Here is a 14,767-nt window from a genome sequence, read left to right as displayed (position 1 = left end):
ACATTCAAATATTATTTGATTACCAGTTTTTCTGGTGTTCCCTTAAATTTCACAATCTGTCAGCCCTTCCCTGGCTCCCCTTTTTCTGCTTTTATAGTGCTTTAACAGACCTGGGAAATTTTCTCCCTCCCTCCCTCCTTCCTTCTTTCCTTCCTTCTTCCCTTCCTTCACATTTCTCTCTCTTTCCTTCCCTCCTTCCTCCTTCCCTTCCTTCACATTTCTCTCTCCTTCCTTTCCTCCTTCCTTCCTCCCTCCCTCCCTTCCATTTCTCTCTCCTTCCTTTCCTCCTTCCTTCCTCCCTCCCTCCCTCCACATTTCTCTCCTTCCCTCCCTCCCTCACTCTCTCCTTCCTCCCTCCCTCCCTTCCTTCACATTTCTCTCTCCTTCCTTCCCTTCCTTCCTCCCTCCCTCCCTCCCTTCCTTCACATTTCTCTCTCCTTCCTTCCCTTCCTTCCTCCCTCCCTCCCTTCCTTCGCATTTCTCTCTCCTTCCTTCCCTTCTTCCTTCCTTCTTCCTCCCTCCCTTCCTTTATTCCTTTTTTTTTTTTTTTTTTAAACAGAGTCTCACTCTGTTGCCCAGGTTGGAGTGCAGAGGCGCGATCTGGGCTCACTGCAGCCTGGACCTCCCGGGCTCAGGTGATCCCCCCACCTCAGTATTCTGAGTAGCCTGGACCACCGGCACGCGCCACCATGCCCAGCTAATTTTTATATTTTTTGGAGAGACAGGCCGCACTTTGTCGACTAGGCCTGTCATCAATCTTTTTGCTTTTTTCCCCCCAGGCAGAGCTATTCTGTTTTGCCGATCTCGCCCCCTCCCGGGCCAGGTTAGGAACCTCATCACGTAATTTCATTTCATTCGAAACTTGAAACTTTCCAAATTCACCACTTGGCGGCGTTGATCCATCCTCTCCCGCCCAAAGAGAAGCTCGCGGAACTTCAGAGTTAAGGGGAGGCGTTTCCCACAGACCTGGCCGGCAGTATTTCCAAGGCGCACGTTGCGGAGTTTGTTTCCTTTTTCCTCTCGCGAGCTTCGCGTTCCCTGTGCCTCGGAAGTGATCCCCTGACTAGCTGGGCTGGCCGGGTTAGAGCGTCAGGTGAGGGAGGCAGGGAGGGCAGGCATGAAAGAAGTGCTGGAGCTGTGTGTTTTGGCTGCGCGCGATCCTCCGTGGATCGGGAGGTGGTGCTGTGTGGGTGTCTGGCCCTTTCCTTCTCAGTTGTGCGGAGGACACCGTGGTTTCCTCCCAGTTCTCGGTTTTCAGGTGGTGGCGCCACCTCCAGGAAAGGGCGTCAGCCTCTCCGGACAGTGTGGCTGGGTAGCCCGTGGGTTTCTACGCTGCTTGGTCTTTGTTAACGGAGATGAAGGCAGTAATTTTTCAGCAACAAGTTTCAGATATAAGTCCCTTGGTGACGCTAATATTTATTGAGCCCCCACTATGCGTTAAGAACTTTTTTTTTAGAAGTTTAGAAAAGGGCAGTGAATAAAGCAGATAAAAATCTCTGCCCTAAGGGAGCTTGCATTGGAATGAAATTTGAGAAGACAGTGGATTGGAATTGGGATTAACTCAGAATCAAAATTGTGTTTATGGGTTGGAGAAAGAGGAAGTTATTTGGGACCAAAAAGACGTAACAGGTGTGAGTGTATTTGGGAGGGAGGAAGGAATTCTCACCAGGTGTGCCGGAATGTTGGTGTGTTGTGGTCGCAGAATTGCTTTTGCCATAAGATGTAATGTTTCTTCTCTCTTTTTTTTTTTTTATTCCTTCAGGAACAGCCTAAAGATTAGACTGTAAGAAAAGAAAATAGCCATGTTTCGAAGACCTGTATTACAGGTAGTCACTTGTCTGTATTAGTATTGAGATGTATTACTGTCAGACACAGTGATCAGACATCTTTAGGCTTTTAGCTACATGGGCAAAAGACCTGGGAGCTCACCCACCCACCTCTGTATTCGTTTGATATGGAGGACTGGTGATGGAATTTTCCAGTATAAATTATGCTCAGTAAAAAAAAAAAGTTGAGGTTTATTCACATAATGTAATAGGAATCATTAATTTTAAAATGTGTGTTGCTTGAATTTGACCAGTGATAGGAGATTAAAGATCTTTAGTGACCTAAGGACTGCAGGAATCATCGTTCCAACTTTTTTCTTAAGGCATGTAGTTGCTTTTTTGACCATCTCCCTCCTCTGTTGCGAAACGTTCCTCTTCCCCCATCTTTCCACGCTAAAGAGAGCAGCTCACATCTCAGTGGTCACCACAGATTTCACTATGTAGAAAATTCCTTCTCATTCCACTTAATCTGGCTCCTCACTTTTCCAGTCACTCTAGCGCACCTTGAGCCAGCTTAGACTACCATTTTTCCTCAACACATTTGGGCACCAAATTCTTAATCATACTTCTCTCCTACTCCCTATCCTTCTGTGAAGACCATTGAAAAATCAGTTCCTCCATGATGCTATCATTTTCCCCACCATAATCTTATATTCTTGGATCCCCTCTTTAACCTATATGTATCTTTAATCTAATTTTTCTGTATTGAAATGTGAAACATGAAAAAGTTATTATTTTTCAATAACACTAATGTTACAGTATTAAATGTCTTTGAATAAAAGTCAAAAGTTTAATTAAAAAAATTATCCAAATAATTCTTTCCTAATCTTCTCCAGGTCTTGATTTTTGTGTGCCCAAAATGAGACATTGTTATTGTGTAAGATTTATGAGGTCTAGCTTGTCTGAGCACTCAAATGAGTACATTCCCAGAATCATGACACAGGTTCTAGTTAGCAGTTTGATTCTATAGAATGTTGTACTCATATCTTTATCTTCTTATCAACCCTCTGCCCCTGAGTTTAGTGATAGAATTAAATAGCCAGCAGTACCCAGGGAGTTGGTGTTTGTTTGATTGGTAGACTTGTGCTTTTTGTATTAACAGTATTGCCACTTTGAAAATGTTTATCTGATAGAATGGCTAGCTCTCTGAACTCTGAAATCAGTGATGTGTACTCCTATCTTTACAGTAGCTCTTGAAATTAAGGAGGCAGCAGAGGGCTTTGGGAAAGCAGTAACTGGTGTCAGAGGGCCCTGGGTCCTTGAGAGCACTTGCCACCTACTTCCTGCAGGATCTTGGGCAGGTTCTGCAGTCTCTCTGAGGTTGTTTTCTCAGCTCTAAATGGGGATAATTTTACATTTAGTTTTAGAATTGATAATAGATAAATTTCTTAGCTGATATTCGGTAATGATTGTTGCTATTACGTGGCAGTGACTCCCTTTTCTGACGATGATAGGACTTTGACTTGGACAGTCGAATCTTTGTGTTTAAGCAAAGAACCAAATTTATTAGACCTTTTTTTGATGCACTGAAGGAATGAAATTTCCCATGAAATATTTATAGAAACTGTATTAGGCTAAGTTCACTACAGAAGCTGTTTAATTTTTGAAACAGCCTTATGAAGTAGATATTGACTATCATAGTTTTTGCTTATTTTGAAATGAAACACTTTAGGTTAATCATTTTTGATGTATCCTAATTCCCTTAAAGTTCTGAAGGAGCAACCAGGGGAAGGCAGTTTCATAGACACAGGGAGTCTGATTTTGGAATATGTTCCTGTTCCTGTGTCAGAAAGTCATTCATGTGATTAGTTTAAGAATGTATTGTTTTGTTGGAATTTAACCTATTTTTCATTCTCTAAACCAGCAGTCCCCAACCTTTTAGGCACCAAGGACTGGTCTCATGGAAGACAGTTTTTCCTTGGAGCAGGAGGGTGCTGCAAGGATGGTTTCAGGATGAAACCATTCCACCTCAGAGCATCAGGCATTAGTTAGATTCTCATAAGGAGCACACAGCCTAGATCCCTAGCGTGTGCAGTTCATGATGGGGTTTGCACTCCATGGGAATCTAATGCCGCTGCTGATCTGACAGGAGACAGCTCAGTCAGTAATGCTTGCCGCTCATTTCCTGCTTTGCAGCCCAGTTCCTAAAAGGCCACAGACCTCTACAAGTCCTCGGCCCTGGAGGTGAGGGACCCCACTCTAAACTAGCTGTTCATTATGGCTGAGAGTGAGGCTTCAGTAATGACATTTTATTCATTCCATACCTCCTGACACCTGTTAGATTATTGCATATGTTATTAATCTGTTTATTAAATTATTAATTATAAAACATCTCTTTTTAAGTCTCCTTTGGTTTAATGATGGATCAAATCAGTACCCATATTGTATCTAAATTTCTTAATTTCTAAAGTCTACTATAACCAAAATATAGTAATAATATACCAGTTGTTTATACTAAAACAAAAAAAAAAGGATTAGAGGATGTATATATTGGATATGTATAGTACATTTTGTCTCTCCAGCTAGTGAAAGCTGGATTCTGAAAATACTTGGCAGCAACTCTTAGGTACAGGTTCGATTAAAAACATTTTCATACTCTGTAATGTTAAAGTGCTAATCTTTTGATTTTTACTTCTGTGTGTGAACACAGAAGTGCCATAATCAGGAATATTGTTGCAAAAGAAATGGGAGGACTATAAATTAACTCTTGAGCATGCCTTCTAGTACCTTCCTTGTACCTTTGGACTTCTGCAGTATGCTGCTCTTGAAGTGTTTGCCTCGTCTTTGGGCACTCTGTTGGGAGAACATGGGAAGAGCTTCTCGTCTCTTCTGGAATTTATAGGAACTACTGACTAAATGGTGAATGAATGTGAGTAATTCTTCTGTTGGCATTTGCCTTAACTAAAATATTAAAGCCGTGCTATTCATTTGTTCTTCTTTAGGTACTTCATCAGTTTGTAAGACATGCATCCGAAACAGCTGCCAGTTTGGTTCTTGAAAGATGTGAGTAGCTAATTTCCAAGTTTAAAATGTTGTTTTTAGCAATTTGCTGATCTCAGTTGTGCTGTAGAAGAGGTATGCTGGTCTGGTTTAACCATGTTATTGTGCTTTTAGCTCACATTTGCTCTTCAGATCTTGGTTGTGACCCATCAGGCTGTGGACACATAGTATAAACTGAGCCCCTATTCTTCTTATCAGCCAGTGACTACTCATTCTCATCATCACTGTCCTGCATAAGAATTTCCTGAGTCACACTTGGTTATCTGAGTCTTCCCAGGTTATGTTATTGCAGGCTGAGATTGTAAAAGATACTGTGTCTTCACATAAATATTCCCTTGTACTTACAAATATTTTCAGATCTCAGATTTGTTCTTTTCGTTCCACAGTCAGCTAAAAAAGATATCTTAAAAAAGAATTTAAAATATAGAGCTTACAGTTTGTTTTGTGGGGCTGCTTTCTCTATGACTTATTTTCTTCTTTCTTGCCAACGCTTTTCTCTTGCAGCCTTTCCGTATTCATTCCTTATTTTCTGATCTTCTAGAACTTGAGTTTTACTTAATACAGAGATTGAAGTTGAAGTAATATTTATAGTATTTCTTCTGGACATTTCTTTCAATCATAGGTGTGGATTTCTTTAATGGTCAGCTTATAGGCTGCTATAAGGCAATACCATAGACCAGGTGGCTTAACCAACAGCATTTATTTCTCTCAGTTCTGGAGGCTGAAAGTCCAAGATTAGTGTACCAGTATGACTGGCCCTGTGAGGGTCCTCTTCCTTGCTTGCAGATGGTCGGCTTCTTACTGTGTTTTCACATGGTAAAGACAGAAAGTTCTGAACTCTTCCTTTTTCTATAAGGACACCTTACCATCATGATGTCATCTAAGCCTAATTACCTTTTAAGGGCTCCACCTCCAAGTACCATCACCTTGAGGGTTAGGGCTTCAACATACAAATATTGGGGGAAGGAGCACAAATATTTAGTCTATAGCAGGTTCTCTGTCTCATTTGGTCTTGATGTTGCATTTCAGCCCTGAATCGTGTGCAGTTACTTGGGCGAGTGGGTCAGGACCCTGTCTTGAGACAGGCGGAAGGAAAAAATCCAGTCACAATATTTTCTCTAGCAACAAATGAGATGTGGCGATCAGGGGAAAGTGAAGTTTATCAAATGGGTGAGTAGAAAAGACTGGGGTTTTACTTTTATCAGCAATAAATAGACATTATTTATTGCCAGTTACCTAATTTAGAGATAAACCACTTTAAACAAGATCTGTCTTTCATTCTGTTTGTTCTCTTAGAAATTGTGACATTGGTTTTCCTGAGCATGTTGTCTGTTGGCATTTGTAACCAATTTCCTATTCTTATGATTTAGGCGATGTCAGTCAAAAGACAACGTGGCACAGAATATCAGTATTCCGGCCAGGCCTCAGAGATGTGGCGTATCAGTATGTGAGAAAGGGGTAAGTTGAAGAAGGAAGGATCTTATGGATTGAATGGTTAAAAGAACTGATAAGAAGTGTTCTCATGGCAAGGAGTGTGTAGCCTATTAAATTCCTGAGTACTGCTAATGACTATATTAATTTAAGAGGTATTTATTAAGTCCTCCATACAATATGCATGGCATGTTGCCATATGTGACTAATTCAAAGGTATAAGAAACATATTTTTAGCTTTCTAGGAACTTAGAGTTCAGGGCAAACAAGGTGTGTACATAAATAGAAATAGATGAGGCAGGAGAGAAGGCAAAGTCTATCAAGTGCCATATGAGCAATTGATGTAGCATGCTTTTAGGAGTTCTTGTGTCTTGTGACCAGGGATGCTGAGGGTGGCTTCTTGCCTGTTGGCATCCACATGATGTTTCCAGCAGAGGATCTGGAATGTCTGAAGCCTGACACTGACTCAATCTTCATGGCAGTTATTTTATATTTGACTTTCTTTTTTCTTTTTCTTTTTTTTTGTTTTTGAGATGGAGTTTCACTCTTGTCACCCAGGCTGGAGTGCAGTGGCATGATCTCGGCTCATTGCCGCTTCTACCCCTTGGGTCCAAGGGATTCTCCTGCCTCAGCTTCCTGAGTAGCTGGGATTACAGGCACCCACCACCACACCTGGCTAATTTTTTGTATTTTAGTAGAGATGGAGTTTCACCATGTTGGCCAGGCTGGTCTCGAACTCCTGACCTCAGGTGATCCACCTGCCTCAGCCTTCCAAAGTGCTGGGATTACAGGCGTGAGCCACCGCACCTGGCCTCATATTTGATGTTTTTCTATAGGCTTCATAGATCCCTTTGGAATGCTTGAATTGAGTATGTATAAAAGGCATCTTTTCCAAACTCGTGGAAGGACAAAATGGTGTGTGTAACAGCAGTTGTATTAATAGTTAATGTGTTTAGAAGTATACTTGTTTTGTAGAAATAAAACAAATTTCATGAAAAATAGCAGTCACTGAAATTTTTCTTAAATAACTGATTAGCTTTTCTTCATATGTATCTTCATTGCCTTTATGTATGTGTTTATGAATATGTGCACATACACACACAAACACATATAAGGTATTTCAAGGTAAGTGTCTGCACTCCCACTTACTGATTGATGGATGTGTGTGGGGGGTGGGGAGCACCTGACATTTTACTAATCTTTCTGTGTTGTACTTTTTTGGTGCTGGCAGACTCTCAAAATTGGTGCTGTTGTCATTTTTCCATCCTGGAAAATCATGGTTAGGTTTGTTATCTAGTTTAGCCTTCAAGATAGTGTAGAAATAGTCTTAGTAATTACCTGTAAGTGGTATACTAAGCTGATACAGTGTAGAAATAGTTTTAGTAATATTATACTCAGCCACAAATCCGTATTTTGAATTTTACTCATCTAAGTTTCTAAGGTCATGAACCTCACTATAGAAAAGAATTGATAAGTAAATGAAAATCAAGTGTGTTGGGGATTCCAAAATCAAAGATTAAGGAAAATGATACATTGAAAATTATTCCTGGAGTTTTAAAAGTTGCCATTACGTTGCTCTCTGAACTGTTTTAACTTTTGACTTCCATAAGGGGAATAGCTGACAGATGAAAACGTTGTCTGTTTTATCTATATGTTATCAAGTCTGTTTGTACACTGTTTCAGTACTCCTAATCCTGAACCTTTAGAAGTGGTAGCAAAAATGAGATTATGTATGATGATATATTTCATCCTTGTCATGTACTCAGTAGCACCCTGACCTGAGTCTTATAAAGCATATTAGGATCTCAGCTAAAAACTAAATTTTATTTATATCAGATCTCGAATTTATGTGGAAGGGAAAATAGACTATGGTGAATACATGGATAAAAATAATGTGAGGCGACAAGCAACAACAATCATAGCTGGTAAGAAGCTTGTGATAATAACTGTTTTTTCTTCTTCTCCTTTTCTTTCTTAAAAGCTTAGCAACACTGTAAGTAACTAACTAGGGTTGAGAGTACCAGTTCCTGTGAGGCGAGGCAACTCACTAGAAGATGCCCATGACTCTGATTTCTCTACTTGCTAAGAGTTTCTACGTTTATCCATTCCTGTAAAAAGTTATTTTTATACTCACAGTTTTAGTTCACAAGTAACTTTTGAATAAAGCCTAAAACTGAATTGTCAAGGCAAGTACCTGTTGTTGAGAATTACAGAAACTTAATGTATTATCTTTTGGAGGGATCTAGCCCTAACCAGGAAGAAAGAAGCATGTGCTGAGATAAGAGTTACACTAATGTGAGCATGCAGATTTATTTGGAACCGCTTTGGTACTTAGTATGCTGAAATTTCTATTTGAAATTAAGAAGTTTTTTTATTTTATTTTTTTTGAGACAGAGTCTCTGTTGCCAAGGCTGGAGTGCAATGGCATGATCTCAGCTCACTGCAGCCTCCGCCTTTCAGGTGCAAACGATTCTCCTGTCTCAGCCTTCCAAGTAGCTGGGATTACAGGCACCTGCCAACCACACCCAGCTAATTTTTGTATTTTTCACAGAGACGGGGTTTCACCATGTTGGTCGGGGTGGTCTCGAACTCCTGATCTCAGGTGATCCACCCGCCTCGGCCTCCCAAAGTGCTGGGATTATAGGCGTGAGCCACTGTGCTCAGCCAAGAAGTTTATATGTTATCTTTTTTTTTGTTTTTAGTTTGAGATAGGGTCTCCCTCTGTTGACCAGGCTGGAGTGCAATGGTGTGATCACAGCTTACTGCAGTCTCTACCTCCCCAGGCTCAGATGATCTCCCACCTCAGCCTTCTCCTAAGTAGCTGAAACAACAGGCATACACCACCACTCCTGGCTTAATTTTTCAATTTTTTTTGTAGAGACGAGGTTTCACCACATTACCCAGGCTTGTCTCAAATTCCTGGGCTCAAATGATCCTCCCACCTCAGCCTCCCAAAATACTGGAATTACAGGCATGAGCCATTAGGTCTGGCCTAATACTCCCTTTAAAGAAAATACAACATAGAAAAGATGTACATGTTAATTCTTTTGATATCGAAATAAATTTATGTTTTGACCATTTCTTTCAAAAAAAAAAAAAGAAAGATGTACACGTAAAGCTTAAAAAAGATTAAGAAGATATCCCCTAAGAAAGAGTTTTTAAACTTTTGAAAACGCTATAAGAATTTTGAAAATAATATACCCCTCTGGACATCGGTAGGTGACATTAAGAAATTTTTTTCAATGTAAAATTGTGTTATTTTAAAATGTATTAATGGGATCTAAATAGCATAGCAATGTGATACCTGCTATCCTGTTAAAAAAAAAAAAACCAAATCAGCATTTGGAAATTTTACATTATTCTTTTTTCTTTGAACTTGTTTTACTATTTTTATTTTCCCCTCAGAAGTGTATCTTAATAATAGTTAAGAATTTTTTATTTGTAACAAAAATACGTGTATAAAAGAAACTTTAAAATATTTAAAAGAATTCTGTGACAAATTCTCCTCAATTGACTTATCATTAAAGTTGTTTTTAGTACCTAATTGACCAAAACAATTTTAATGTATTTAAATTATATTGGAAATATGTCTTTAAATGAGATAGATGATGCTTTTTTTCACTTTTCTGGAATAAATTGCTAAAATTAGACATTGTTAATTTTTGTGCTTTTGTTTGTTTTTATGAATATAAATAGTAAGAAACCTTTTTAAAAATAAATACATGGCAATAAAATTAATTTTTACTATATTAATGTCTCTGTGTTTATGAACTTCAGAGATATGCCCAAATTAGATAATGTCATTTAAAAATTAATTTTTGGGCTGGATACAGTGGCTCACGCCTGTAATCCCAGTATTTCAAGAAGCTGAGGTGGGTGGATCATTTGAAGTCAAGGGTTCAAGACCAGTCTGGCAAACATGGTGAAACCCTGTCTCTACACAAAATACAAAAATTAGCCAGGTCTGGTGATGTGTGCCTGTAGTCCCAGCTACTCAGGAGGCTGAGTCACGAGAATCACTTGAACCCAGGAGGCGGTTTGCAGCGACCTGAGCTCACACCACTGCACTCCAGCCTGGGCAAGAGAGCAAGACTCTCAAAAAAATTTTTTTTTTTTTACTGTGGAAGATGTCAAATGTATGTCGGAGTAGAAAGAATAGTAGAATGAACACCTGCCACTTCGCTTCAGTATTAGCCGATGGACAATGTTATTTCATCCATGCCTCCAGTCACTTGTCCTCTATCTGGATTATTTTGAAATAGATCCTAGACATACCTTTATACATTTCTACAAGATAAGATGTCTTTTTGAAAATGTAACTACTGTGCTCGTCACACCTAATTTTAATAAATTACTGTTAATTTTTTTTACTAAATATCAAAGTTGTCACATTTTCTTGATTACTTCATAAACATTCATACATTATATTATATGGTTTCTATAAGTCTCTTTTAGATTTTCCTTTTATCTTTCTTTTTTCCTTTGTTCTGGAGTTCATGTCTTAGCTACCATACCTTATTGAGAATTTATAATTTGTTGTATAGAATACTTATATGTTTTCTTACTGGTAAGTTTATTTGAAAGTGTATTAACCTTGAAAAGCAGAGTAGGTATTTTCCTACTCTCCTGTGGGTTCCACTTTAAACTAAGAGGGTGGGCAAACGTTAGATTGTTCAGGTTATTGAATTGTTACTAACCAAGCCAAACAAGCATTTCAGATGATCTGCTGCTTTGTTTTTTCTTGTCACTAGTTTCCACTAACATGGTCAGTTAATTTTAGGTTTATGTCTCATGGTAAAATCAAAGAGATCTTCAGCGATGTTTGAATTGAGGAAAATAGTTTATTGGTTGATCTGTTTTTTTTTTTTTTTTAATTTTTTATTGGATTTTAGGTTTTGGGGTACATGAACAGAGCGTGCAAGACAGTTGCGTAGGAACACACATGGCAGTGTGCTTTTCTTTCCTTCTCCCCTTCACCCACATTTGGCATTTCTCCCCAGGCTATCCCTCCCCACCTCCCCCTCCCACTGGCCCTCCCCTTTTCCCCCCAATAGACCCCAGTGTTTAGTACTCCCCTTTCTGTGTCCATGTGTTCTCATTTTTCATCACCCGCCTGTGAGTGAGAATATGCGGTGTTTCATTTTCTGTTCTTGTGTCAGTTTGCTGAGGATGACGTTCTCCAGATTCATCCATGTCCCTACAAATGACACAAACTCATCATTTCTGATTGCTGCATAATATCTGTTTTATGGTTCACTTTTTTTTTCCTTCTAGGGATCCTATCTGTAACTTTAAAAATAACTACCACTGGATGGCACTCTTGGCTTTTTCCACAGGGATGTTAATTCAGATAGTCTCTTCTGAAGTAAACGATCTAGACCAAAACATTCTAGTTTTTGGAAGACTGTGGTCCTGAACAAATATCAGTCCTTTGTGGATAATTTTATAGTTATAAGAATCTAGATCTTTTTGGAATTATAAAGGAGATGCAGTCATTCCTTCATGTCCCTCGGTTCTGCATCTGTGGATTCAACCAAGCACAGATCGAATATATTTGAAAAAAAGAAACCAATAAGAATAATACAACAACAACAACAACAACGATAAAAAACAAGTGAAACAACACAGTGTAACAACTTTACCATAGCATTTACATTGGATTAGATAGTGTAAGTAATTCAGAGATGACTTAAAGTACACAAGAGGAAGTGCATAGGTTAGATGTGATTATTGTAACATTTTATATCAGGGACTTGAGCATTGACAATTTTGGTATCCATAGGGGACGTGGAACCAGTCCCCCCATGGATGCTGAAGGATGATTACTACTTGCCTATGTTCTTTTGTTTGCTTTAGCTAACTCCCTATGGAATAGCATTTTAAATCAATGTCTGATATTTTTGGATAAAAATGCTCTGTGACGTTGATTCATAAAAATTTTCCCAAGAATTGGTATATTAAAATTATTATGGGCCAGATGTGGTGCTCATGCCTGTAATCCCAGCACTTGGGGAGGCTGAGGCGGGCGGATCACTTGAGGTCAGGAGTTCGAGACTAGACTGACCAACATGGTGAAACCCTGTCTCTATTAAAAATACAAAAATTAGCCAGGCATGGTGGTGCACACCTATAATCCCAGCTACTCAAGAGGCTGAGGCAGGAGAATTGCTTGAACCCAGGAGGTAGAGGTTGCAGTGAGCTGAGATTGCACCTCCGCGCTCCAGCCTGGGTGACAGAGACTCCATCTCTAAAAACAAAGAAAAAAGTTGCTCTTTTTTATAATTTAAAAATAAAATTTCTTCTATTTGAATTTTTAAAATTAAAAACATAAATCCTGTCATTGCTAACAGGGCCACATATGGACTCTTATTCTTTCCTCTAGAACTTCAGAATGTGGAATATGATATGCTTTTGACCTTTTCTCTGAGGATGTGCTGCCTGGTTTCATGGCGTCTGCCTGACTGTTGCAAGCATCCAATTTTGTGACCAGTTCTTTTGCAGGAAATTGTTTCTGAGAAGAGTTTATCTTGTTTTCAGGGAAGACAAGAAATATCCTTCCTCTCCTAACAAAATCTGAATTGTTAGAAAAACAGCCAGTGCCCAACTTTTAGCTCCACTTAGGCCAACTATATATATATACATATATATATATATATATATATGTATATATATGTATATACACACACATATATGTGTGCGTGTATATATATGTATATATACGTATGTATGTGCGTATATACACGTGTGTGTATATATACATATATATGTATGTGTGTGTATATACACATATATATATACACGTATGTATGTGTATACACACACACACAAACACACCTCATGAACTTAGCAAGTTACTTAATATCTTGAAAATTTGTCCAAAATCCTTTTAATGAACAGCACTCAAGTATGTATGTATTAAAGGAAAATATTGAATAAGAGGGGAAAGAGTTCTGAAAGTAATATTTACACTTTGGCTTTTTTACAGATAATATTATATTTCTGAGTGACCAGACAAAAGAGAAGGAATAGAATGGATGACTCTTCTTTGGCCATCATTTGGTACAGTCTCATTTCCAAATCATGTATAATCCTTATAGTTCCCAAGGACAAGAATTAAAATAATCTTTTACATAAAATGAGTGATTTTTTTTTTCTGACTCGTTCTGTCTCTTCTTTTTGTGATATAATCTTGATAGCTACTATCTGTTATGGCACTTACTAGTTGTTTATTCTTTTAGGGGTGGTTTCTATGTACAGGTATACAAAACAGTAAACTTTCATGCCCATTTGTGTTACGGCAAGGAGATAAATATCCTTTGAGAAGGTCTCCTGGTTTTTGTGTACACTTCTTTTATAATATTGATTTGTCCACTCAGTGAATTTATTGAGCATCGCTGTATGTGAGACATTTATCCCATGGTTGTAAATATTGACGTTCTTACCATTTTGCTCTGTAGACATGAAGGCAAGGACTGAATCTTCTGTTTGCCTGCATTTTAAACAGTGCTTTACATAGGATAGTCATTCGGTAAGTATTGATAGATGAATCATCCCAATGGGATTTGAAGCTTCAGCTCAAATTAAAGGGGATTGCTGAGCAGTGATTATTGTCTAACCTAAACATCTTTAAGACTAACCTACTTTCTTCATATATTTCATTTTTGGACAGTTTCACTAGTAGCATTTATGAAACATAGTTTACCAGCAGTAAGGACCTGAACTATAATTAGAGATGAAATTGTTCATCTCCAGGTGATGTCACAGGAGTTGTAGTTCTATTATTCTCTATCTTTCCATCCCCCTCTTATCTATCCTTTTAGAGTCTTACTCAGAACTAGAAGAGAATCCTCTTAACAATCTCTGACAGTGCCTCCCTTAGAGTTTTAGGTCTTATATTTTTCTTTTCTTTTTCCTCATGATGTCTTGATGCTTGTACATAGATCATTATGTATATCATGTAATCTTAGTTTTTATTATATGGTTCAGGAAATTTTAGAATACTAATAAATTACCAATAAAGATTAAATAAACTCAGTTTTTCAGTCAGTGCATCTTTTGCTTTTTAAAGTTTGCATCAGCCCTCCCCGGGTCTGCCCGCCAGTTTGCTGCGTCCTAGAGGTTGGCTGCTACTGTGCAGGCTGTTCTGTTCAAGTGGTAGAAGTCTCTCACACTGTCTAGGCCACTCTGTCTCCAGTTTGGCCTCTGGCTCAGCCTATATATTTGCTCCCCAGCCTACACGTTCTGCCCTCCCTGCCTTAGAGTACGAGTACAGTGCTGACGGCAGCTTAGGTCATATTGGACTTCATCAGGTTCAGAATTCACAAGCTTATATGCCTGTGACTTTTTTTGTTTTAAGGTATTTTCTGCACATTTGAGTAACTTTTTTATACTTACGGTGCATTTTGGTTAAGGACAGATGAAATTCTTTAGCTTTATCCTTTCCTTGCCCAGAACAGTAGAAAATTCATTGCTGTTTTTCCCTGCCAGCCATCTTTTTTTTTTTTTCCTGC

General features: G+C 38.6%; 1 protein-coding gene across 10 annotated transcripts; it reads left to right on the top strand.

Annotated features, from left to right (window-relative positions):
- The first annotated feature begins 1,009 nt into the window (after positions 1–1,009).
- On the top strand, positions 1,010–13,393 carry SSBP1 (single stranded DNA binding protein 1). Of its 10 annotated transcripts, none has more exons than XM_078343605.1 (9): positions 1,010–1,093; positions 1,763–1,826; positions 3,963–4,010; positions 4,581–4,685; positions 4,769–4,829; positions 5,856–5,996; positions 6,197–6,284; positions 8,094–8,182; positions 13,243–13,393. In XM_078343605.1, exons 4-9 carry the CDS (start codon positions 4,683–4,685, stop codon positions 13,284–13,286), a joined length of 426 nt encoding a protein of 141 aa, XP_078199731.1. In that variant the 5' UTR covers positions 1,010–1,093; positions 1,763–1,826; positions 3,963–4,010; positions 4,581–4,682; the 3' UTR covers positions 13,287–13,393. The 10 variants fall into 10 exon arrangements, with proteins under 10 accessions (XP_078199731.1, XP_078199730.1, XP_078199729.1 ...); XM_078343604.1 differs by having other exon boundaries at positions 4,551–4,685; XM_078343603.1 differs by having other exon boundaries at positions 1,010–1,186.
- Positions 13,394–14,767: the final 1,374 nt, after the last annotated feature.

The sequence above is a fragment of the Callithrix jacchus genome, chromosome 11 (genome assembly GCF_049354715.1).
Source record: "Callithrix jacchus isolate 240 chromosome 11, calJac240_pri, whole genome shotgun sequence".
NCBI classification, from domain to species: domain Eukaryota; kingdom Metazoa; phylum Chordata; class Mammalia; order Primates; family Cebidae; genus Callithrix; species Callithrix jacchus.
The sequence above is the reverse complement of the archived record's forward strand: the minus strand, read 5'-3'. Positions and strand labels throughout refer to the sequence as shown.

Excerpts from the sequence above, each read along its gene's own strand:
- SSBP1 (XM_017975576.4), top strand. The coding sequence starts at position 1,803 with ATGTTTCGAAGACCTGTATTACAG. Across the intron at positions 4,830-5,855 it reads CAGTTTGGTTCTTGAAAGAT|CCCTGAATCGTGTGCAGTTA; the intron begins GTGAGTAGCTAA and ends GTTGCATTTCAG. Across the intron at positions 5,997-6,196 it reads AAGTGAAGTTTATCAAATGG|GCGATGTCAGTCAAAAGACA; the intron begins GTGAGTAGAAAA and ends CTTATGATTTAG.